This window comes from Monodon monoceros, unplaced genomic scaffold (assembly GCF_005190385.1).
Source record: "Monodon monoceros isolate NGI ecotype Baffin Bay Population unplaced genomic scaffold, NGI_Narwhal_1 Super_Scaffold_7, whole genome shotgun sequence".
NCBI lineage: Eukaryota > Metazoa > Chordata > Mammalia > Artiodactyla > Monodontidae > Monodon > Monodon monoceros.
Genome location: NW_021703784.1, coordinates 13397147 through 13421570, shown reverse-complemented (window position 1 = coordinate 13421570; position 24424 = coordinate 13397147). Strand labels below are relative to the sequence as shown.

General features: G+C 48.6%; 4 protein-coding genes across 14 annotated transcripts; 2 read left to right on the top strand and 2 right to left on the bottom strand.

The window, feature by feature from the left end:
- Positions 1-13: 13 nt before the first annotated feature.
- On the top strand, positions 14-8455 carry CCDC84 (coiled-coil domain containing 84). 7 transcript variants are annotated; one of them, XM_029208895.1, is made up of 11 exons: positions 14-172; positions 315-478; positions 884-982; positions 4334-4400; positions 4487-4549; positions 4895-4959; positions 5112-5220; positions 6201-6231; positions 7826-7915; positions 7988-8120; positions 8204-8455. In XM_029208895.1, the coding sequence occupies exons 1-11, from the start codon at positions 53-55 to the stop codon at positions 8265-8267; spliced, it is 1005 nt and encodes a 334-aa protein (XP_029064728.1). In that variant the 5' UTR covers positions 14-52; the 3' UTR covers positions 8268-8455. The 7 variants fall into 7 exon arrangements, 6 of the variants coding, with proteins under 6 accessions (XP_029064728.1, XP_029064726.1, XP_029064724.1 ...); XR_003791526.1 differs by having other exon boundaries at positions 4487-4577; positions 4895-5220; positions 7810-7915; positions 8204-8323; XM_029208893.1 differs by having other exon boundaries at positions 7826-8120.
- On the bottom strand, positions 8376-10158 carry RPS25 (ribosomal protein S25). The gene is made up of 5 exons (XM_029208898.1): positions 10076-10158; positions 9738-9833; positions 9010-9193; positions 8521-8619; positions 8376-8426 (listed from the first exon to the last, which is right to left on the bottom strand). The coding sequence occupies exons 1-4, from the start codon at positions 10076-10078 to the stop codon at positions 8525-8527; spliced, it is 378 nt and encodes a 125-aa protein (XP_029064731.1). The 5' UTR covers positions 10079-10158; the 3' UTR covers positions 8376-8426; positions 8521-8524.
- An 80-nt stretch (positions 10159-10238) lies between these two features.
- Positions 10239-13448, top strand: TRAPPC4 (trafficking protein particle complex 4). 2 transcript variants are annotated; one of them, XM_029208897.1, is made up of 5 exons: positions 10241-10762; positions 10926-11100; positions 11722-11825; positions 12458-12584; positions 13082-13448. In XM_029208897.1, the coding sequence occupies exons 1-5, from the start codon at positions 10588-10590 to the stop codon at positions 13158-13160; spliced, it is 660 nt and encodes a 219-aa protein (XP_029064730.1). In that variant the 5' UTR covers positions 10241-10587; the 3' UTR covers positions 13161-13448. The 2 variants fall into 2 exon arrangements, with proteins under 2 accessions (XP_029064729.1, XP_029064730.1); XM_029208896.1 differs by lacking the exon at positions 13082-13448 and having other exon boundaries at positions 10239-10762; positions 12458-12776.
- Positions 13449-14377: 929 nt separating this feature from the next.
- SLC37A4 (solute carrier family 37 member 4) lies at positions 14378-20793 on the bottom strand. Of its 4 annotated transcripts, none has more exons than XM_029208992.1 (9): positions 20749-20793; positions 19203-19544; positions 18117-18349; positions 17545-17788; positions 16918-17076; positions 16587-16672; positions 15958-16071; positions 15195-15333; positions 14378-15084 (listed from the first exon to the last, which is right to left on the bottom strand). In XM_029208992.1, exons 2-9 carry the CDS (start codon positions 19348-19350, stop codon positions 14918-14920), a joined length of 1290 nt encoding a protein of 429 aa, XP_029064825.1. In that variant the 5' UTR covers positions 19351-19544; positions 20749-20793; the 3' UTR covers positions 14378-14917. The 4 variants fall into 4 exon arrangements, with proteins under 4 accessions (XP_029064825.1, XP_029064826.1, XP_029064827.1 ...); XM_029208993.1 differs by lacking the exon at positions 20749-20793 and adding an exon at positions 20146-20321; XM_029208994.1 differs by lacking the exon at positions 20749-20793 and adding an exon at positions 19919-19979.
- Positions 20794-24424: the final 3631 nt, after the last annotated feature.

The following is a 24424-nucleotide window of genomic DNA, read 5'->3' as shown; positions in this document are numbered from 1 at the left end:
ACCAGACGGCGAAGGAGAGGCTGCGCGTCGCGGATTCCCCAGTCCTGGGTAGATGGCGCCGGCGGAGCGCTGCCCTGTTTGCCGCCAGACCTTCTTCTGCGGCCGCGGACACGTCTACAGTCGCAAGCACCAGCGGCAGCTGAAGGTGGCTTTGGAGCGACTTCTGCCTCAGGTGCGGACGGGAGGCTGGAGGAAACCCTGGACAGGACGGGGCGGGAATGGGGGCGGGGCTGTGAGGGCCCGAGGGGGTGGGATCTGGGGGTCCCGCCGGCGTCCTACTTAGCCTCTTCCCCTTGGTACCCTCTCCGCGGCAGGTGGAGGCCGCCCGCAAGGCCGTTCGCGCCGCTCAGGTGGAGCGTTACGTGCCCGAGCACGAGCGGTGCTGCTGGTGCCTGTGCTGCGGCTGTGAGGTGAGGAAACACCTGAGCCACGGAAACCTGACCGTGCTGCATGGGGGGCTGCTGGAGCATCTGGCCAGGTGAGCGCCGGGCCGGGAGCCGTATACAACAGTCGTGTACATTTGTGGGAGGGAGGGTTTAGGGTGGGTGAGAGGAAGAACGCTTTTGTGATTTGATTGAGTCATCTTGTAGGCATTGCCAGCCTTGAAGGTAGCGGGCTTACGGCTGCCATGGTCCCAGTGGTGTTGGTGGTCTAGCTGGGAAAGTCAGCTGGGCAGGTTCAATCAAGGTTCCCTCCCATCACTTCCTCTCAGATTCTCACATTTTTATTGGAAGGGGGAGACTGGAGATCTTGAAGAGTATTCTCTCAGCCTTGCCCAGAGACAGAAACCCAGATGTCAGTTTGCATTATTTATCTAATGCCTAGATATCTGTGTAATATTCTGCATTCTATCACTGAGATTACTTGTCCTTTCCATTCTCAGTCCAGAGCACAAGAAAGCAACCAACAGATTCTGGTGGGAGAACAAGGCTGAGTTCCAGATGAAAGAGAAGTTTTTGATCTCCCCCCAGGATTATGCACGGTAAGTCACTACTTCACATGATGAAGTAGCAGAGTGGATTCTCTGGGTCTGTATCAGGTACTGGAGCTTCCTCTACTGCTTGGGAAGTTTAGTAAGGACTTCATTAGTAACCATTGTCTTTGTAGCACTCATTATCCTAGGCACCATATTGGACACAAAAGAAATATGACAGAGTCCTTGAAAGGTTTATAATCTAGTTTGGGGGGGGGATTTACAATGTATTTAGCAAATAGAGGATAGTGTATAATTAAAGCTGACCATAATCAACTACTTAAATGTATGACACAGAAACTACTAAGGTTCTTTAGGAGCAGAAGATGCTTTTTATAGTGTGCAAGAAACTGGTGCTCACCCAGTGCCCACTTTTAATAGTTTTAGACTCTATTTTAACTGGCCTCGGAGGACCCCAAGGAACCAGATTGTAGGAAGCTGGACAGCACAGAGAGGGAGTGAGCCCTGACTGCCTCAGGAAGAGGACTCAGGCAGCCTCACATCATCACTTTTATTGGGACCATATTGAGATTGTGGAGTGTGGAACCCAAGGGGATCCCAAAGCCAAAGTTAAGAAAACACATGGTGTTTGTTATTTCTTTCTACCCAATGTGGAGAATAATGAGGAAATAAGAAATGCCTAAATCCCACCACCTTGCCTTAAAATCTGTGGTTCAGACTGGGAGGAGGTAAGAAACTGAGGCCACTCACTCCTCACACCCTGGCTCAGCTCCATATGGTTTTTGGTGGGTGAATAAAGGATAGTTGAGCAGCAAAGGTTATAATTGAGAATTATGAGGATGGACTCTTTGAACTTTTTATTTAAATATAATTTGACTTTTGAGCTTTATAAATTTCAAGCTCACACAAGGCCAGGCCAAGCCTGACTGATTTGACCAGTAAAGATACAACGAGCCACTTTTATTATTTTTTTAATTTTTTTTTTAATAAAAAGTTTATTTTTGGCTGCGTCTGGTCTTTGTTGCTGCACGCAGACTTTCTCTAGTTGTGGCAAGTGGGGGCTACTGTTCATTGCGGTGCATGCACGGGCTTCTCATTGTAGTGGCTTCTCTTGTTGCGGAGCACAGGCTTTAGGTGTGCAGGCTTCAGTAGCTGTGGCTCGCAGGCTCTAGAGCACAGGCTCAGTAGATGTGGTGCACAGGCTTAGTTGCTCTGTGGCATGTGGGATCTTCCCAGACCAGGGCTCAAACCCGTGTCCGCTGCATTGGCAGGCGGATTCTTAACCACTGCGCCACCAGGGAAGTCCTAATCATTATTTTAAAAGATTAGTCTTTTTATTTGGCTGCATCGGGTCTTAGTGCCGGCATGCAGGATCTTCATTGCAGCACGCAGGCTTCTCTCTAGTTCTGGTGCGTGCAGGCTCCAGAGCACGTGGGCACTCTAGTTGTGGCACGTATGGGCTCAGTAGTTGCAGCATGTGGGATCTTAGTTCCCCGACCAGGGATCAAACCCAAGTCCCCTGCATTGGAAGGGGGATTCTTAACCACTGGACCACCAGGAAAGTCCCACAGTAAGCTACTTTTAGATTCAGGCAGTTTGTTACATAGGCATTGAAAAGAGTAAGCCCGAAGTGCCAGCTTCCCAGGTTGTCCAACACACCAAAAAGGACCATACTGATACAAATAGGGCTGGGTGACTGCAGTGTGAGCTGTGCGATACTTTTGCTGGGGAGCCAAGTCTAGACTGCAGCTACGTGCTTTTATATCTACAGCTCAAACCTGAGAGCACAAAGTCCCATACCCCATCAGAACTGAGAGTTGATGAGAAACTGTTTCATAATGGTCTCCCATGAGAGATAGGGAGATGAGTGGGAGATGGCCTCCTAGCAGTTCCTTTCAGGCCTCCTGTCCTCTTGTGTTCCAGGAGGATCATGCAGACCTTCAGCCAAAACTCTGATAAGCTGCAGTTCAAGGCTTTGCCTGTAAGGATACATGCAAGGCTGCCAGGGCACCTTGATAGAGCCATTCCCCTACATAAATGTTTTACATATTAAAATTAGGCAAAAAGGCTACAAGCTCGTGTGCAGTGGCAGAGTCGGCAGAGTAGTCGGCAGCGGCTGCAAGAGTTTGGCGACATGTCTCACACCATTTTGCTGGTACAGCCTACCAAGAGGCCAGAAGGCAGAACTTATGCTATGAATCTGTGAATGAATGCATGGAAGGTGTTTGTATAATGTATGAAAAACATCTGAAGAGAGTGAATCCCAGCAGCCCCTCTATCACGTATGGTATCAGTTATTTGATTTTATTGATGACCTGGAAGACCTCAGCTGCCTTGTTTACTGAGCTGATACCCAGACATACCAGCCTTATAACAAAGACTGGATTAGAGAGATTTATACGCTCCTTCATCATATAGTTGAGTCTGGAAGCATTAGGGGGATGGGGGTGGGCTTGGAACACAGGTGTGTACAGAGTGCTGCAGAAGAAGTTTTTATTATAGTAATCCAGTTTCCATTTTGGTATACGCTAGCCAGGGTTGAATGTATTAGATGAAATGTGAGGATCTTGTTCAATCAAACTCCTTTTGCCCCCTTCTCCCCCTCCCTTTTTAACTTAAAACATTTTTATGATGATTTAGATGGAAGTTGGTTTTTGTCAGTTACTGTTGGTTCCAGTCCTTCAAACTGTTCGTATCTGAACATTCACTGTACTAATACCCTTCTTCAGATCGGGGTGGGGGGTGGTGACGCAGTTTAGTTATGTCCTCAAGACAAAGTCTTAGTGAAAAACAAATGTCCTCTAGTTATATTTTCAAAAAATAATAATAAAATTAGGCAAACAAAGACAGTTATATTAATTATATATCAATTGATAACAATGATGAAAGAGTAAGAATTCAAGTAACATTTGAACACAAAAATCTGACTGCACACCCTTAGGTTTTCTGAGGACTAATGAACTGCAAAGAAACCTTGAGCTTTGCTTAGCAGTCTTATTGCTGACAGCAGCATTGATGTTATTCGGATACCTTTTGTATTGTAGGATAAAAACAACTGCAAATATATTGTTGCCCCAAATATGGGACAATTTGGACATCAATAAAGGGAAATTGATTTTCTTAAGTATGGTAATGGTTTCATAGGCTGTTCCTGTTCCCAGGAGATGTATGCTGAAAAATTTAGAATTAAGTCTCATGTTCTTGGCAGAAAGGCAATGTGTTTATAAGCAAACTGGAGCCAGTATGGCAAAACGTTTACAGTGAATCTGGGGGAGAGGTACATGGGTGTTCATTGTACTATTTTGTTTCTGGGAGTTTGACACTACCCAAAATTCAGAGAAAAATGATCTACTGAGGATCTTTTCACAACTGACCGGGACTTGCCCTTTTTCTTTTTAGATTCAAGAAGTCCATGGTGAAAAGTCTGGATTCCTATGAGGAAAAAGAGGATGAAGTGATTAAAGAGGTGAGTTAAAGGAAAGGCCTCTGAAGGACCCAGCCCCCCCCCACCACCACCATTTTGTACCTATCTAAGCAGCCTCTCTCCCACAGATGGCAGCTCAGATCCGTGAGGTGGAGCACAGCCGGCAGGAGGTGGTTCGGTCTGTCTTAGAGGTTGGTTTCCCTCGGAGAAGCCAGAGCAGTATCCAAATCCGCTGATTCCTGCTTCTCCCAGGTCCAACATTTCACCTACCAGCTCTTCTTATGAGAATTCATGGACTCCATGCTTTATCTGCTCGGCTTGAATTCCCTTACCTGCCCACCAGGGTGCAGGCCTTTGTCAGTGGAGATGATGTGGGCCAGGCTGGGGAAGGGAGGCAGGGAGGGAGGGAGGGAAGTTTGCAATATATGGGCAGTACCCTCAATATGTCAATTTGTTTACTTCTGGAGGGTGGGAGCATGGCCTAGGCAAATTCTTAAGCATCCTAGACACATTTATTTTTCCTGAATCAAACTCAGCCTCAGACAGTGCCAGACCCAGAAGAGGGCTCTTCGGCACCTGGAAGCTGGAAAGGGACAAACAGGTAAGACTGTTAGGAAACCTCTTATTGGGAGTTCTGACATCTCTTAGAACATTCTGTAACTTTGGCTGGGAAAAGGGAACAAATCTCATCTTTGCTATCCTCATGGCTCAAGGACCTTGTCTGCCAGCCTGGCTCCCGTTTGTCTTTTTCAGCCAAGTAGCCTCCACCTCACAGCAGCCCTCATATGTGGACCTGCCACCAGCCCCAGAGCTTGACTGGATGGAGACAGGACAACCGCTGACATTCATTGGCCATCATCAGGTACAATGGATACAAAAGTTGGGAAAGGGCCAGTGCCCCCTCAGTTCCCAGGACACCCACCTCTCCTGGCTTTTCTGTGTATTCTGGCCTTTCCTGTCTTAGCAGGCTTTTCCCTCTTGCTGCCCTATCCCATAGTATCATGTTCTTGGACTTTTTCGTCACCCTCCATGGTGATCTTATCCACACACTGCCCCAATTGCCACATAAATCTCATCCTGTGCAGAATCCAGTTCCAGCTCAATACGGGGCATTTACAGATGCCCCACAGGCACCTGAAGCCACCCCACCACTCGTGTGTCTCCATTAACTGCAGATGCAGATCCTTATCTCCTTTCTTTCATTTTTCACATTCCCTCAATGAGTATGTCTTACCTACTTTATCTCCTGAATACAAGCTGGTCTCTATTCCACCTTGGAACAATTCCTACTACTGCAATCTTGTCCCAAACACAACAGAAAATAATCGCATCACCTGCTATCTTACATTCTATCCTCCAGCTGCACTGTGCTCCTCCTTGCTTTTGAACATGTAATCGCCATTGTCTTAAATGATATGCTTTCCTTCCCTCACCATCTACTTAACCCTCACCTTCCTTCAGCTCTTAGCTTGAATGTCACTTTTTCATGGAAAACTGTTATAAATGGATGTAGCCCCATGTAAAAAGCTGTGAATGTAATTTGTGTAATTCATACTTCTCTTTCCCAGTAGTATGTATGCTCTGTAAGAAAAGGGTTTCGTTTACCTACCATCTAGTAGGCACTTATTTTTGGACATCTCTGCTACTAAGACCTTGAGTCTGGTGAGGGCAAGACTGTCTTTCAGTGATTTGCTGTGCTTTGTAAGATTTAACATCAACCCAGTGCAGAACTAGCATCATGGCAGTGGTTCCATCCACCTCCAGTAAAATTTCTTCCTCTAGGCTATGAGTATCCTATCATCTCTTGGCTTTCTTATGATTTTTTCCCATTTCCAACTACAGGATACACCAGGAATTGGTAACATCCACTCAGGTAAGACCCACGGCAATATTTCTCAAACTGTAAGAAGCTTTTTTTTTTTTAAAGAATAAAGTTGATTAAGATACAGCACTGTCAGTCAACTTGGGATCTTTGAGACACACCTGAGTTCTAGGCCTTTCACTGGTAGAAGGGTATCGAAGGCACATATGTCAAATGTGTCTGAGTAACTCAGGAAAGTAACAGATGTACATTCACCTGTTTACCGGATTTTTTTTTTTAAAACTTTCAGATCTAAGGTGTTTTAAACTTAGAAAATGTCAGACATGGTAATTCTTATAAGGGTTTTTGTTCAACCACTATATGAGTGTGTGTTAAAGTGTTTTTTAAAAGAATACACTTAATAGTGAAAATAAAGAGTATAAACAACAGGGTCCTACTGTATAGCAGAGGGAACTATATTTAATATCCTGTGATAAACTATTATGGAAAAGAATATGAAAAAGAATACATATATAACTGAGTCGCTTTGCTGTACAGCAGAAATTAACACAACATTGTAAATCAACTGTACTTCAATAAAATAAATTTTAAAAATAAAACTCGTTGCAATTGAGGGCCAGAGAAGTCTCTATACCGTACACAGTGCCCACCATGGCATTAGCCATGCTACAGCCACTCGTCTCCTTGTATTTCAACTAAGGGAAAAAGTACTTTGCTTGAAAAATGGAAGATTACAAACTTTAGCGTAACAAACGTCTTTCCAAACTAAAGCAGCATCTGGTGAAGGATGTGTATTCTCAATGTATGAAAACCTCTCAACACTCAATAAAGGCATATAAAAAGATGCTCATCAAAATGGCTGAAACTAGGACTTCCCTGGCGGTCCAGTGGTTAAGGCTCCGCACTCTCAATGCAGGGAGCACGGATTTAATCCCTGGTCAGGGAACAATACCACATGCCACATGGCGTGGCCAAAGAATTAAAAAAGGCTAAAGACCATTTATATATGCAGGAACTCTCATACGCTGCTGGTGGGAATGCAAACTGGCATAACTACTTTGGAAAACAGTTTGGCAGCTTCTTTAAAAGTTGAAAAAAAATCCCAATGTGCCTCAGCCAATGAACACTTCAAAAAATACTCAATAACGAAGAAGGAACGATGGAAAACACGCGTAACACAAAAACCTCAAAGTAACTATGCTAAAAGGTACACAAGGGTACATAATATATGCCATTTATACAACATTACGGAAAACGCAAACTAACCTATAGCAACAGAAAGCACACCAGTGGCTGCCTGGGAAGAGGGGTATAAGGGAAGCGTGCTAGAAAATATTTTAAAGGGGCACAAGGATACATGGTGGTGGTGATTTCATCCCAGACATTTCAAATTGCACACTTTAAATGTGTGTAGTTTGTCAGGCATGTATTGCTGTATTGATACAGCTATTAAGTATCAGCACCTTTTAAATTAGCCTAGGCCCCTCAACTTCCCATGGTCCAGAATTCCTGGGTTTTGTTTACAAACATTTATAATTTTCAATTAGGTAGGAACTTACAGCTAGCTATGTTTCACAACAGCCTGAAGGTTAAAAACTTTTTTTTAAGTGCTTTCATTTCTGTTTAAAGGGTCTTCCTTTTCCAGGTGCCACACCTCCCTGGATGGTCCAAGATGAGGACTGTAGCTCTGGGAACCAACAAATAGGACCCTCCTATGAAGAGTTTCTCAAAGAAAGTAAGTTAACTAATTCAGAAATAGTGATGGGTTCTTTAAGTCTTCCTACTCAAATAAAACTTCTTATTGTAGAGGAAAAACAGAAATTGAAGAAACTCCCACCAGACAGAGTTGGGGCCAACTTTGATCATAACTCCAGCACCGGTGCAGGCTGGCTGCCCTCTTTTGGCCGGGTCTGGAATAATGGACGCCGCTGGCAATCCAGGTATGGGCCCAGTGTCAGGACCCCAACCCACTCCCCCTTGGAGATCTCACCCTTCGTCCTGCTAACCCTTCATTTCCTTTCAGGCATCAATTCAAAACTGAAGCCGCAGCAAGAAACAAACAGCAGTCACATACAAAGAAAAGTTAATGGTTTCCTAATACATTTTCAACCACCATAATGCTCAAAGCCAAATCAACAAGCCAATACCTACAATTATCCTTTGTAACTGCCTTTCTTAGGAAACAGACATGCCCATTTATTTGATTTAATAAAGTTTTATTTTTCCAAATATACAGCTGGTGGGACCTGTAAAAAAAAAAAAATTTCAAGAATCAGAACTATAGAGCCTTGTGAAGGGATGCATACTTCCTACACCATGAACCCCTGGGTTCTTGCTCACCTGTTCATGCATCTTCACCAGCAGCTGGAGCATCTCCACCCTTAGTATTTCTGGTGTAAATTACTTGAGCTCTGTGCTTTGAAACCAGTTTAATAAGTCCTAGAAAGAAAGCATAAAATTTTCACACAATAGTACTATGAAATACTTAGTAAGACACTAGAAATATCTGTTTTATATTCCATCCCAAAAAAGAAATGCTGAATTTAAGCATGAGTTTAGGAGGCATGCCTACATTTCTTGGTTATAATCTAATTTGACTTACCCTTTTAAAACAAGGGACTCACCACCTGCTCTTGGGATGGCCACCTTCACAGCACTTTACTATAACTTGCAAATCACTGTTTTCCATTATTGGGCACTAACCAATAACCTAGATAACATGTTAGAATTACATTACTAACAACCACCTATTGCATTTAAGATGGCTAGCACGGTCAGGCCAACTTAAGGTGCAAAAGCATACAAATCAGTACAACACACCCCTCTCACCTTTACTAAGGAGCTCCTGCAAGGCTGCCCTGGCCAGGGAGCCACGAATCTTCAGTCTCTCAGAGACGACAGCTGGAGTTATAAGCTTATAGTTGGGAACTTCTTTACAGAGTTTGTCATATGTTGCTTTGTCAAACAAGACTAGGTTATTGAGCTTGTCCCGAACTTTGCCTTTGGACCACTTCTGCTCACCAAAAAAAAAAAAAAAATCAGTGCTCCATTCTTCCCTCCTCTGGAACCTGCCTCAAAGAACTGTTACTTGGCTGTACGGCTATACTGAGAGAGTGGCTCTATTCCTTGGCCTGCAGAAATCTATGAAATGCAGAATTTGCAGAAACTCTGCAAATTAAGATTCAAATAATTAGAAAGCCAGAATTCAAAGCAAAAAGAGACCCTGGATGTCGTTAAGGGCATCAAAGACACATCTGGTTGGGGGGGGGGGGAACCTATTATTGAGACTTTCAGATACTGAGCCCCACGAAACCAACTAAAATAACACTATGTGCTGCATATCAAAATAAATGCTCTGCACACATCTAATTTCCAAACAGCGTATATGACCCCATTCTCCAAATAACGAAAAAACAGAATGCTGATGAAAGCATAAGCTGTAATAACCTGACTCTAGACCCCACAACCTTACAAGCCATCTGCTAGGTGTCACTTAATATATCGATAAGGGACGGGTGCCCGCAGCCTCCCTCAACGTTCAAGCGACTGACTCCTACCTTCTTTTTGGCTTTGCCCCCAGACTTGTTCACTGGGTCTTTGTCTTTCTTGGCCGACTTTCCGGCATCTTTCTTCTTCTTGTCATCCTTGGGCGGCTACAGAAGAAAAGCGGGAATACTGCCAGGTCTCAAGGCAGCCCCACGCTCCCCCTACCCCTGCGCTCCACCTCACCCCCCGCCCAGACTCCACTGACGGAGCACATGGGGGAAGCAATAGCCCGCCCGCCTCGACACGCGGCCCGGCAGTTCTGGAAGCCCTCCTCCGATGCCGCCCCAAATGCGCGCCGGCACCGCCGGCTCCCGAAACCACGCCGGCTGTCCCCGAACACAGCGCTCACCATAGCGAAGCCGGGAGAGCAACTGCCACCAACTCGCCTCCCTAAGATGTCGGACAAAAAGGAAGTGCGTCTAGCGAAGAAGCCCAGAAATCTCCGCCTGCAGCGAGTGCTTCCGGGGTAAGGGGCGGAACCGCGCGGAGGAAGTCCGGAGGCGCAGGCCTGACTCAGGCCCGGAACTGGCTGCGAGCAGTGCGAGCTTACCCTGCAGCCGGAGGCACTCGAGGCTGCCCCTACCTTTTGCGCTTTGCGACTAGTTGTGAGGCAGTCACACGTTGCTGTTTCGTGACACTAAAAACCTGGGAAAAGGGACGGAAAACAATTTTCTAGATCCCGACAGCTAACGTCCCAGCGTTACTGACAGCCAGGCGTGCTCCAAGTGCGCAAGCGCCGCAGCGGGCCGCGCTCCCGGGTCGAGAGGGAACGCGCGGCCGGGGCGCCGGGGGCAGGTCCTGTGCTGCGGTTCCGGGGCGGGGCCGGGAGGGGGAGGCAGTCCCGCAGTAGCGGCGGCAGCGATGGCGATTTTCAGTGTGTTTGTGGTGAACAAAGCTGGAGGCCTCATTTACCAGTTGGACAGCTACGCGCCACGGGCCGAGGCTGAGAAAACTTTCAGTTACCCGCTTGATCTGCTGCTCAAACTGCATGACGATCGTGTGCTGGTTGCCTTCGGCCAGCGCGACGGCATCCGGGGTGGGTTAGGCTCGGGCCTGGGGGGCGGGGTCCGGTGCCGCCGTTTTGGGCAGGTGTCTCTGGGCGGGGGGCGGAGGGGGTGAGGAGTTGGGGCCGGGTCCTTTGTCGCCTTGGTGGGATCTCCAAGCTGAGGCTTCGTTGACGCTTAGCCTCGGCTCTGCAGTGGGCCACGCAGTGCTGGCCATCAATGGTGTGGATGTGAGCGGCAAGTACACGGCCGATGGGAAAGAGGTGCTGGAGTACCTGGGCAACCCTGCTAACTACCCGGTGTCCATTCGATTCGGCCGGCCTCGCCTCACCTCCAATGAGAAGCTCATGCTGGCCTCCATGTTCCACTCGTAAGTCTCACAACCCTTCCTAGATTTTGTCGTTCTGCACTTGGCTCATAGGCTGGCTGGATTAGTGTGTTTCTGCACTCAGAGACTTCCTGAACGGCGGTGCTTACCTTCCTCCTTCTAAATCCTCAGTTCTTGTGTCATGAAAAGAATTGATCCAGTATGACTAGGCTGTAGGTAATGCTGGCAGTGGTGTGATTTTGTTTGCTTAAGTCACCTTCTCTTTTCTGAGTCTTAAGTTTCTTCATCTTTAAAGTAAGGCAATTGAGCTAAATGATCTTTAAGATCTTTTCTTGCTGTCAATTATGGTATGAGATGTGCTGGATATGCATAGTCACGGGGTGAGTAAACGTGGCACATAGTCCCAGAGTGTTAATTTCACCCAAAGTTTTCAATGTACAATGTTTTGTAGCAAAGTATGAATGTAGAATACATGCAGAATTCAAATAAATTTTAAGTAATTTTGATACTGCTGCCAGGCAGTTCACACTGCTGCTTCTGACTATCTCAAGCTGTAATTTGAACTCTTCAGAAGATAAGGGTCATTTCAGCGGAAAAGTTCGAGAAGCACTTCTTCCTTATAGCAATGAGGTGCGTTCCCAACTTTGCCTCCTTTGCAAATAGGCTGTTCGCAATCGGCTCCCAGCTGTCTCCTGAACAGGGCAGCTCAGGCATTGAGATGCTGGAGACAGACACATTCAAACTGCACTGCTTCCAGACATTGACAGGTACGCATCTTTAGATAGGTCAAGGGGATGCGATGGGGCAGGTTGGGAGAACGGATTGGCCCAAGTTGGGTTTGGTAAGCAAGGGAGTGTTGGTCAGCCTTTTCTGGGACAACTGCACAGACAGTTACTTGTTTTGTGAATCTAAAGGCAATATTTAATCTGACGCCAGTTTTGTCCATGCCACTGAGCATTATCCTGTCCACAGATAAAACTCACCTTAATGTTATCTCATGTTGCACACGTTTTGGAAGGTGTGTTGTTCCAAAATGAAATTTGAATGTGAAATGGAAATGACCTTTGGATCGTGACTGTCATTGCATCACTCGCTGAAGGCAGATCATTGAAAACTGCCTGAGTTTGTTCCTTGCCTGGCACTTTCTGCTGAGGGGCCCCCAGGCCAGAAGTAAGCGACAGGGCTAGGACCCAAAGCCTGGTCACTCAGTCAGCAACTGATGCAACAAAGTCATTTCACTTCTCTGCTCTCACCTGTAGATTCAAAATCTTGCTTTTCGTGCTTTATGTAGCAATAAGGATAACATTGAAGTGGGCATATGAAAGTGCTGTACAAACAAAGGACAGCATTATTTGCTGCATTCTCTACCCTTTGGTAATCATTACTGGTCCCTCTCCAGGGATAAAGTTTGTGGTGCTGGCGGATCCTAGGCAGGCTGGGATAGATTCTCTTCTCCGAAAGATTTATGAGATTTACTCAGACTTTGCCCTGAAGAATCCATTTTACTCCCTGGAAATGCCCATCAGGTATGTGGTCCCACTTCCCAGATTCTGGTCAAAGCCTCCTTGTTCCCCCTCCCTGTGTGCTTTTCCCCAATGTCATTTTGAAGTGTAATAGAGGTTGTTTTTTGGGTTTTTTGCGGTACACGGGCCTCTCACTGTTGTGGCCTCTCCCGCTGCGGAGCATAGGCTCTGGACGCGCAGGCTCAGCGGCCATGGCTCACAGGCCCAGCCGCTCGGTGGCATGTGGGATCCTCCCAGACCGGGGCACGAACCCGTGTCCCCTGCATCGGCAGGCAGACTCTCAACCACTGCGCCACCAGGGAAGCCCTAGAGTTATTTTTAAATAAAACAAAAGTAACTAGCCTTTTACTTACTTATTTTTTGGAGAAGCCAAAGACGTTCCTTGGGGTTTATGTCTTTCTTCAAGCAGAGTTTCCACTGGCTCTGCCTCTGCACCCAAGGTGGGGAGAGAGCCAGGCCTCACACTTTGTCCTTATTTGTGCTTCCTGGGTCTGGCCTAGGTGTGAGCTGTTTGACCAGAACCTGAAGTTAGCCCTGGAGGTGGCAGAGAAGGCTGGAACTTTTGGACCTGGGTCTTAGGCTGAACCTGCAGTGGACCCCCCCAACTCCCCGCATATTCTTGAGAGATCCTGCAACAGGGGTCCTGCTGTTTCCACTCCGATGGCGAGCCCAGCGGCATTTGTTAGTGCACTTGAAAATGGGAGGTTGCTGAGCCTGATGACATGTACCGATGCCCGAGCCTTAATACCATGCTCTCTTTCCTCCTGTATCTGTCATGGTCCTACTTCCCAACTCTGTACAGATTATTTATGGAGGAGGTAGGCCCATAAATGCTATAATAAACATTCCTTTGATCTCAGTGTTTGCTATCCTAATTGATGGTTTGGGGGAAAAGCCTCAGGAGGGGAGACAGGAATGATAAGGGAATTCTGGGAAAATGAGATACTATGTTGTAGTAGAAAACAAAACAAATATATGTTCATTAGGTGAATGAATGAACACGGGACTTTGAACCAGGAGCCTTGGTCCTAGTTCCAGAATCGCTGCTGACTTCCTAGGTGGTGGGTATGGTGGTGATGATGATAATGAAAATGATGATGGGATATTTGTCGAGTGCTTACAGCCACGTTTTACTGCTTTATCTCACTTAATCCTCTCCCTTACCTCAGGGGGTACATTCTGTTTCTATTACGGATGAGCTTCAGCAAGCAATGTACAAACTCTCTGCCTCAAAGTCTCAAAGCTAGTTACCAGCAGACTGAGTTTGAACCCAGGCTTTCTGACTACACTGTTATCTCCCTCCATCAAATTACTTAACCTGCCTGGAACCCAGTAGTTTCATCTTCAAAATGTTCATTGAATTATGCAGTATGAAGTTGAAGGCGGTAGAGACATGAGCTTAAAGGAGTCCATCTACACTTTAGCTTTCCCTTCCAGGGGAATGAAGTCTCTCTCTTCTGGGGTGGAAAAAGCAGGTATTAAGGGAGTATTTCCCAAAAAAATCTATCTCTGGCTTGTATTACCTCCACTTTTTTTTTTTTGAGAAGTACTCTATTTTTTTTTAAATATTTATTTTATTTATTTATTTCTCTATTTGGTTGCGCCAGGTCTTTTGCAGCAGGCGGGCTCCTTAGTTGTGGCATGCAAACTCGTAGTTGCAGCATGCATGTGGGATCTAGTTCCTTGGCCAGGGATCGAACCCGGGCCCCCTGCATTGGGAGCACGGAGTCTTAACCACTGCGCCACCAGGGAAGTCCCTGTACTACCCTTTTTGAAAGAATGACTCACTGACAGGGTTTAGTATCAAATCTAGTTTTAATTTTCTGTAACAAGTCTTTCTACTCTCCCATCCATACCCCCCTACTGTACCCTGGGTATTGGTGAGAGTGACCCTCTTCCCCTGGAGTCCAAGGTATTGGCAGGAGCAGCTGCCCTCTGCTGAGAGGCCTCAGGGCAGAAGTCCTGGGCCATTGCTGCCCTGCTGCTGCAGGAGGAGCCTCACCTCAGGTGAGGATGGGGTGGGATGGGGACAGGGCAGGGCCCAAGAGAGGGAGAAGGATACAGGAGACTCCCTGAGTGCAGGGGTTTCCTCTTTGAAGCCAGGAAATAGGAGCTAATGGAGTCCAAGAACAAAGGTTGTCTTTTAAATAGAGATCAGATGGGAAGCTGGGACCTCATTAGCCACTGATAACTTCCAGCGCCACTTGGGTGAGGGAAAAGGAGCAGAAAGGGAAAGTCAAAGGTGCTAGTCAGATAGTCCCCTCCCTCCCTTCCCCCACCCCCATGGAGCGGAGAGGCCACAAGTGGGACAGGATGCTCCAGAGCCTGCACTGTCTTCACTCAGCCTTCTTGGGCACTTGGCCCATCTTGGTGCGGATGTTTCGTAGAAGGAAGAAGGCACCTGTGCTGGCTGCACAGATCACTTCAGCCACCCAGAACGCTGTGCTCCAGCTGTAATGCTTCGCAATGGTGCTGAAGGGCAACCCAGCCAGAAAGCCGCCCACTGTCAGGGAGGAGGGGAAGAGCCTGAGTTATTGTGAGGATAGAGCCAATGGGGCTTGTTCCAGCCCCTAGCTGGCTTGTGTGCGAGGCATCAGCCGGGGTATCACTTACCATTGGCCATGAGTCCCACAATGGCATGGGAGGTGCCACACAAGTTGGGAGGGGCACTCTCATTGGCTATAACTCCGAACAAGGCAATGGGGCCATAAGAGGAGAAACCAAACACAGCTCCCAACACCAGGATCCAGAGCTGCAAGGGCAGTGCAGGGTAGCATTTAAAGTCTGAGAAAGCCTCCTGCCTACCTACCCCTGCCATTGGATAGAGGAATGCTTGGCCCCAGGAACAAATAATTGTAGTAAAAGCAGACAGTAAGTGACTCCCACACACACCACTTCCCAGCACAGCTGACTGCAGAGCCAGAGGAGTGGGGGCCACATTCAGCCAACACAGGGGCCCGTGCAGGTAGGGGAGGGAGGTTCAGGAGCCATCCCTCCAAGTGAGATGCTGTCTCCTCAGGATTTGTGCAAGCTGGATTGGCTAAGGGCAAGGCAGAGGCGGTAGGACAAAGGTGAGACACACCGAGAGGAAACCAGAGATAAAGATAGGGCACCTCATGCTCTGTAAAGCCTGTGAGCTCAGCGAGAGGGTGAAGAGCCGGAGTCCAGAAAGCAACATCCTAGAGGAGCATAGAGAGGAGAAGAAACCAGGCCCAGAGTCAAGGAGGGGCATCAGAGTACAGAGGAGGGGAATGGAGGTACAAACAACTGAAAAGGGCAATCAGAAGCGGAGAAAGACCAGGGAGAGGGAGACAGAGTCAGTGGCCCTTGCTTTCTCATCCTTGTCCCTGACGTGGGCCAGTCCCTGTTTATTTACCTTGGGGGAGTCACTGGTCACAGTTACCCGGAAGAGGTACATGGACGCTGTCATGCCAGCCATCATGAACAGCAGCAAGCCATGGCGGGGGCTCCCGTACATGGACAACCGTGCCTGTGGACACAGTCAAGCAACATCAGGCCCCAGGAGCAGCAGAGAACCCTCACCCCTGGACGCTGACACGGCAGACCTCTGCTGACAGGTCTTTGGCAATCCCATTGCAGTTCTTGGCCCAAGGCAGCTCTGGGAGGCCCTGGGACCTGCTTATTATGTTCTGAGGCCAAACTCCACAACATCCCTTCCTCCACTTGGGGCAGGCTTGGGGACACGTGGTGGCAGGCTGCATCCAGTCCTTCCCCAACCCCAGTTTCCCTGGGGCTGTGGAGAAGCTAGGCGGAGAGAAACTCTGGCTCTCCTTGACATCAGTTAAAACCCTTTCCCCCAAGAGCCTCATCTCCACATCCCCAGCAAAGAAGAGTAGCCTGGAATCATTCCCACCTCACCCAACCTAAACCAGCATATGCCAAGCTGCCTGTGCCCCAGGGCTCCTACCTCTCTGGTGCCTGTCCCAGTCCTGCTGGGAAGATTTAAAGGGACCCTCCTCCTTCCTGTCCCTTCTGCCCACTCACCTTGGCCATGGCCCGGTCTGACAGGTAGCCAGCTGCGATGCTGCCTACAAGGCCCCCAACCTCCAGGGCACTCATGTAGGAGCTGCCTGCAGTGGGGAGTTGTGGTGGGAAGAGGGAAAGGAAGGGTGGAAAGGTGTTACACCTTGGGGTTGTCCCAGACTGACTTAAACCCAGAGAGGTACAAGGTCCCCAAGGGTGACTGGCCACAGCTGCCTGAGTACTGCCCGGCCTCAGGGAAAGAAGAAAGGATAAAGGGAAGCGAGTCTGAATTTCCCATCCCCTGCATTGGCTCCTGCTCCCTAGGCCTGCGCCATCCCAACACTCGTCTCACCCACGAGGGCTGACTGTCCTCTCTCCTGGATAAGGAAGAACTGGCCCCAGTCAGTACAGCACGTCTTTACTCCAAACACCACAAGGTAGCCAGTGGAGAGCACCCACAGGTAGGGGGTCAGCAGCAGCTGCTGTAAGGTACTCTCCTCCTTCGGGGAGCCTGGGGGTGGGAGGAGGCCAGGCTTCAGGACTCTGCTCAGGCTGCCCTGCCCCCACCACACATTAATAGCCATAGGGGCAGAGTCCGTCCACACAGCCAAGGATCAGCAGGAAGGTCCCCCTCACCCACTGTTCTGCCCTCTCTTCTCCACTGCAAGTCTCAGCGAATGAAAGAGGACCTGAGAACCAGCGGGGATGGAGGAAATGCTGTCCACACAGGGAACTCTGGCTCTCTTGTAAGGAAGGACTAGGCTATAACATGAGTCATAGCATTTGTTGGCTCGGCCACTTGTCCGGTACTTGACTGCCTCTCAGGATGGAGTTTTATTTACTCCTCACCCACTCTCCATCACCATCCCGACATCCATTAGCTAGTACAGGGCCAGGCATACAGCCAGTCCTCAATGAAAGTCTGCCAGGTGAATGATGAATGAAGGTTCCCTAGGGGTCGGCTTTAGTGCGCACTCACCCTTCTTGCCCTTGGAGGGGGTGGGGTCCAGGTTGCGAAGTCCAACGTCAGCAGGTTCATTGTGGATGAGCAGGAGACAGAGGAAGGAGACAACCACACACAGTGCCCCAGACAGGGCCAGCGTGCTGCGCCAGCTATAGCTCTGGGCGAGGATGGTTGCCAGGATGGGGCCCAGCCCTCCAGCCAGGTTCATGCTGGTTGATAGGACGGCCCACCAAGTGCCAAATTGAGATGGCTCAAACCACTGTGGGGCAGAGGGGGACAGAGTAGTTGCTCAGCCTACAGTCCATATTGAAGGTGAGGGTCAGGTGGGGCAGACCCAGAAGCTCACATTACAGGGATGAGGGAGAGGGCTCTTCTACTTGGCAGGGCCAATTCCCTCATCTGCCACCTGATCCCACCACGTTCAGCCTCCTAAAATATCTTGACAAGCAAGAGGAGCTGGACTGGAGCTGGAACTGGAACGCCTGAGGAACCTGCTCTGGTTGCGGGTGGAGGTGCCAGGGTGCCCACATGCTCTTTAGGTGTCCTCTCTGCCAATCTGAACCAGCTCCTTGGAAGCAGACACTCACCTTCCGCAGGACCTTGCCACATGGGGGCCAGCCCAGCCCCTGTGCCAGGCCATTGAGGAACCAGAGAGCAGCAAAGACGGGTACTGCGGAGCTCCAGGAAAAGACTACGTTAACCAGGCCAACCAGGAGAAGCCCGGAAGAAAAGAGCCAGCGAGCACTCATCTGGTCAGAGAGCACCCCGCTCACAAACTTGCTGATGGCGTAGGCTGCCGACTGGCTGCTGGTGATGAGCCCTGCAGGGGAGGGGAGCAGGGAGCAGGACACCTGGGGGGTTAGGGGCTAGGGCAGAGGCACAGGAGGGGGGAGGAAGGCATGGGGTCAGGTGTGTAGAGGTGCCTGGCAGGGTGAGACTGGTTCCTTCCAAGAGGAATAGGAGGGGCCTGTGTTGGAATAGTGACATTCATTCATGGAGCCAGGCTACTCCTCCCGCCTCTCCATCAGCACTAGCCCCAGGCTGACCCATGACTTTTCAGCCTCTTGGAGAGTTCCAGCAGCAGCTGTCAGGGGGCAGGACAGCCCTCCTCCATGGGATTCTCATATGCCTGATTTCTCCCTCACCGTGGATGCCAACCCAGGGTCTCTGGCAGTTCTGTTGCCCCACCTCAGAACATGGGGCAAAAGGCTTAGAATTGGAGTCAGGGACCTTATTCCTCCCGAAGGGTAGCCTGCTAGGCCACATGGAGTCATTGCACCAATTCCGCAGTTCCCAGTGCTCACAATGTCAGTGGCCGGCACTCACCCTGTGGTCTTAGCCTGCACCCACACAGATGCAGAAACCGTGCTCAGAATCCCTCCAACACACAGTGCCTCTGGGGACACATGTTAGTCACAGGCGGGCGTTCACACACACCCCAGATAAGCAGCCCTCAGACATGCTTAGACCATACCCATAGTCCTTTACCTGTGCCCACAGACATGGATCTCAGAGCCGCCTCATCCGGCACATGCACTGTCCCCTGGCATCTGCTGTGCAGACACTCCACACACACACTACATGCCTGTACCCACCACACTGCACAAACACCCAACTTGTCCTGCTGGTCCCGTGTTCCTGGGCTCACCCCTCCCTGCCCTGCCAGGGCTCACCCAAGTCATCCTTGTCCAGAGGGACCTCCTCCACCAGCGACGGCATGACAAAAGAGAAGGTCTTGCGGTTGAAGTAGTACAGGCTGTAGCCTCCAAACATGGCCGAGAAGATCACAGTGCGGTAATAGCCGTAGCCTCGGGCCGCCATGGTGGGAAAGAGCAGGCCCTACTGGCCGGGACACAGAGCCTCTGACCACGGCTCCTGATTGAGTCTCTCAAGTGCTCAGATCTGCTGAGTTGGGCTTTTTCTGCTCCGTCCTCCAACCAGCCTCCCAGGCTCCCTTTATAGGCACCTTCTGGACAATCATTAAGCCTGGGGCGGCTCCTAGAGAACCCGGTGTCCTGAGGGAGAGAAGAAAACAGGAGATTACTGACGCCCACACTGTGGGGGCCCGGAGGGCGTCCGAGAGGGAGGCAGTGTCCATGAGCCAGGCCAGCACCGTGTGTCCCCAGGATTGCTGTCTTTCCCGGCTCTTCCCTGTCCTCCTGCCCGTGAAACCAGCTGTGATTAAAGGCTTAACCTAATTATTTTTGTCGGCTTGCGCTCAGGGGAGGCAGGGTTGGGATGAGTAGAGCTGCCCTCTCTAGCCCGGCTCCCTCATCCACCTACCTTCTCATTCATTCCGCGAAGGTTTATTAGGGCTTACTGGTTGAGAGGGACTGCACTAGGTTCTGGGTTAGTTTCTACACACGCACACACACACTCAGACACCTACCCCCAACAACCTCACTTTCAAGTCTTCCAGAGCTGACCTCAAGCCCTGTAACTCCTGATGCTTAGCACACGGTAGGGTGTAACTGTTTATTGACAGTTGCAGAACCGTAAGCAAGGGGCGGGGGAAGGAAGTTCCCTGCTCAGGACCCACTTTCGGTTGCACACCGAAAGCCCCACTAGGGGCAGGGGTCCTGGTTGTGCCACTCAGATGCCTCTGGTCGCCTTTACCCTTGACGTCAGTATGGGTTCCGGTCTGGCAGGCTGGGGCTTCAGGGACCGTGACCGGACGCCCCGTGGGCGGGAAGGCGCAGAGACACTCCAGGCACAGTGCCCATGCGCCCCGCTTCCCAGGGCCCCGGCAACACGCCCCCGGCTTTGCCGCTAGGTTGGGAAAGCAATTGGAGCAGACGGCGTGGGCGCAAGCGGAGCAGGGTGCCACACGTAGGCCCCGGAGGCCCCTCGCTTCCGGCGCCGAGTGGCTCGGCCAGGCGGGGTGGGGCCAAGCGGCAAGAACAGGGAGGAGGGAGCGAGGCGGCGGGCTCTCGGCACCTGCCCAGCCCCGTGTCCTCAAGCTACCCGGGACACCCGACTCCGGCTGCGAATGGACGGGGGCCCAAGTGCAGGGGAGACCCCTGGACGCATGCGACATAAAGGAGAGGGAGCGTGCTGCTCCCGGACCCAGCAATTGCCTCCACCCCAGACCCGGCAGCCTCAGAAACTGCTCCCGGTTGGATTGGAAGTTGGGCCTCCAACAAAGGAGCCGCAACACTTGAGACTCCCGCTCCAGCCCCGCCCCCAGGCGACGCCCCTCCCCCGCACACTGCCCCCTACCTGAACGGAGGTGGGAGCTGGAGTGGCATGGGGCGGGGCCCGGCGGGCGCATGCGCGTGCGCCCAGAGTGGGGCGGGGACTCTGCCTGCGTCTTCCAGTCCCGAGAACCGAGGCCACCCACAAACTTTTTCATATAAGACTGCGGGTCTCGCTCGTCGTTGGGCGAAGACAGCGCCCCTTAGGGGCTGGAGTCGTACGTCCCCTTCTTAACTGATGGCCTTCGACAAACCAAATCAGTGAGTTCCTCCAACTATTAATTACTGTTCCCGAGTTGTTCACGGTCTGGGAAACATCTTGTAAGAGAACACAGTATTTTCTGTAAGAAATTAATGCAGTCCTCAGTAAGCACGATTTGTACATTTATCTGTGGTCAGACTATTGCGGACAGAGTTAAAATAGCCAGAGTGTTTAAAGTATGGGCCCTGAGTAAAACTTAAATTCGAATCCCGGACGCACTGCTTCTGACAGCATGACCCTGGGTAATTAATAATCTCTATGAGCCCCCAGTTTCTTACCAACGTCATAGGGTGCTTGTGAGGATTCAATAGAAGATTCAGATACAAGTTCAGAAAATTTAGATAATTGCTTTCACAGAGTCCATCAAAGAATTGCTGAAATAAGTGCTTCAAAGTTGAGAGTAAAGCTCTTTTAGAGTGATGTTAAAAACACAGCAGGTCCAAAATGATGTTGCTTATGCTAAGCCTCACATCACCAAAGGGAGACTTAATTACAGTTGTGGCTCTCCCAGAAGTGGAATCTTAAATAAGTCAATCAGGAATCACCTGGGACTTCCCTGGCGGTCCAGTGGATAAGACTCCGTGCTTCCAAGGCAGGGGGCCTGGGTTCGATCCTGGTTGGGGAACTAGGATCCCACATGCCATGTGGTGCCGCCAAAAAAAGAAAATAAAAAAGGAATTGCCTGCTCAGCACTAGTTATCTAGTTATGTCATCTACCTCTAGACCCCCCTGCCATTCCCTAAAGCGAAGTAACCTGGTAATAGCCAATCTGCTTTTTGCCTAGTTTAATTCCTTGTTCCTGTTCCCTGCTATCTATAAAAGGCTTTCATTTTGTATAGCTCCTCAGAGCGCCTTTCTAGCTGCTAGATTGGACGTGTCCTGATTCATAAATTGTTGAATAAAGCCAAAAAGATGTTTAGAATTTTCTCAGTTGAATTTTTAAAAATAAATTTATTTATTTTTATTTTATTTATTTTATTTTTGGCTGTGTTGGGTCTTCCTTGCTGCGCGCGGGCTTTCTCTGGTTGCGGTGAGCGGGGGCTACTCTTCACTGTGGTGCGCGGGCTTCTTATTGCAGTGGCGTCTCTTGTTGGTGGAGCACAAGCTCTAGGTGTGCAGGCTTCTGTAGTTGTGGCTCTCGGGCTCTAGAGCACAGACTCAGTAGTTGTGGCGCACGGGCTTAGTTGCTCCACGGCATGTGGGATCTTCCCGGCCCAGAGCTCAAACCCCTGTTCCTTGCCTTGGCAGGCGGATTCTTAACCACTGCGCCACCAGGGAAACCCAGTATTATACTTTTTTTAAAGGCCCTTTTAAAGAATTACAGAGTGTTTGCTTTTGAATATCATGGGTCATACTTTTATGGGTGTGACTATAAACATTGTTATAAAGAGTAAGAGTTGTATAAAATAAGAAATAAATACAATACTGAATTTCTTTTCATATTAGCATCAATAAACCTCTAATCGCACTTTCTGCCCCTTCAAATAGAGTTATGGGGGAGACACTATTTTTTTGTTTGTGGTAGCTGCTTAATCTTTTTTTGTTCCTTCATACTTTTCTGTTATAAAAAGTTTATCTGATACTGTGATGTGTTCATGATAACTATTCTTTAATTGGAAATTCCCTGGCAGTCCAGTGGTTAGGACTCTGTGCTTTCACTCCTGTGGCCCGGGTTCGATCCCTGGTTGGGGAATCCCACAAGCTGCGCGGCGTGGCCAAAAGAAAAAATTCTTTTATTTTACTTTGTTATAGTAGAACTAGTCATCATGGACATTTCTGCTACCAATAGCAATCTAAACTAATGTTGGCGAAAGACTAGGTATGTTGATTGAAAAAAAATGCACAACACAAAAGTTGAGAATTGCGTTTTATTCAGTAGACTTGCTGAGGACTTAAGCCTGGAAGACAGCCTTCTCAGATAGCTCTGAGGGACTGCTCTCAAGAGGTAAGGGAGGAGCCAGGATATATGGGCAAAACCCAGGTTGCCAGAACATCAAACGATTACTGTTAATTAAAGAAAACCCAGACATCTCAAGTTAATGAATATAGGACTTTTCTATGTATTGGAAGATGTAAGGGTCTGGGCTCATTGAAATCATTCCTTTTGTATGCACATGAATTCTTTGGGCCAGTATCCTATTTTTCTCCTTTGAATCCCCTCAGAATGCACAGTTGGTGGTGGCTGCATCAAGCTGAGGGCTTGATGGCTGTAACATCTTTTGTTTACGAATACGACATTCTTCGTCCACAGGTACTTACTTTATTCTTGCAGATTCAGCTCACCTCTTTTGGACCAAAGCCACAGGAGAGCAAATATTTTCACACCTATTAGAATGGAATTGCAACTGTCATACATTCAGACTGTTATGATCCCAAGCAGTCTTTATATAATTTGAATTACATTGTATGTTAGATTTTTTATAAAGTTTGGCCAGTTTTTACAGAAGAAATTATTTCTCTGATACTTTGATCCTATCTGTGTAAAACTAGATTTTTTTCTTTTTTTTTGGCCACGCCACTCAGCTTGTGGAATCTCAGTTCCTGGAACAGGGATTGAACCTAGGCCACGGCAGTGAAAGCCCAGAATCCTAACCACTAGACCACCAGGGAACTCCTGAAACTAGATTTTTAAAAAAGTAATATGTGACCAAATTTAATTGTCTTCCTAAGGCCTAAATAAAGAGAAATCAGTTTCCCATTAAAGGAAGGAAGGAAAGGAAGGAAGGAAGGAAGGAAGGGAGGAAAGAAAGAAAGAAAGAAAGAGAGAAAGAAAGAAAGAATGAAAGAAAGAAAGAAAGAAAGAGAAATCTTTCATGATTTTAATATTTTTCAAAAATCCAGGCCAGTTGTTCTGCAGAATGTCCCTCATATGGTTTTGGCTGACTGTGTTTGCAATAAGGATCATATTAAATAATTTTGGCAGGAGTACTGTATAGATGACAATGTGTCTTTCTCAGTGTACCACATCAGGAAGCATGTGATAAATTTGATCATTTAGTTAAAATGGTGTCCACCTGATTTCTGTACTAGAGGAAACTTTTCCTCTTTATAATTACTAATCTATAGTGGGACCATACTTTGATACTACAGATATATCCTCCTGTTTCAACAATCTTTCACCCAGTGGTTTTATCATCTATTGATGATTCTTTCCTGAGTCATGTATTAATATGGTGGTTGCAAAGTGGAGATTTTTTCACTCTATCATTCCTTCTGTATTTATGAGTTGGTATTCTTCTTCTTTTTATTTATTTATTTATTTATTTTTGGCTGCGTTGGGTCTTTGTTGCTGTGCGCGGGCTTTCTCTAGTTGCGGCGAGCGGGGGCTACTCTTCGTTGCGGTGTGTGGGCTTCTCATTGTGGTGGCTTCTCTTGTTGCAGAGCACGGGCTCTAGGCGTGCGGGCTTTAGTAGCTGTGGCACACGGGCTCAGTAGTTGT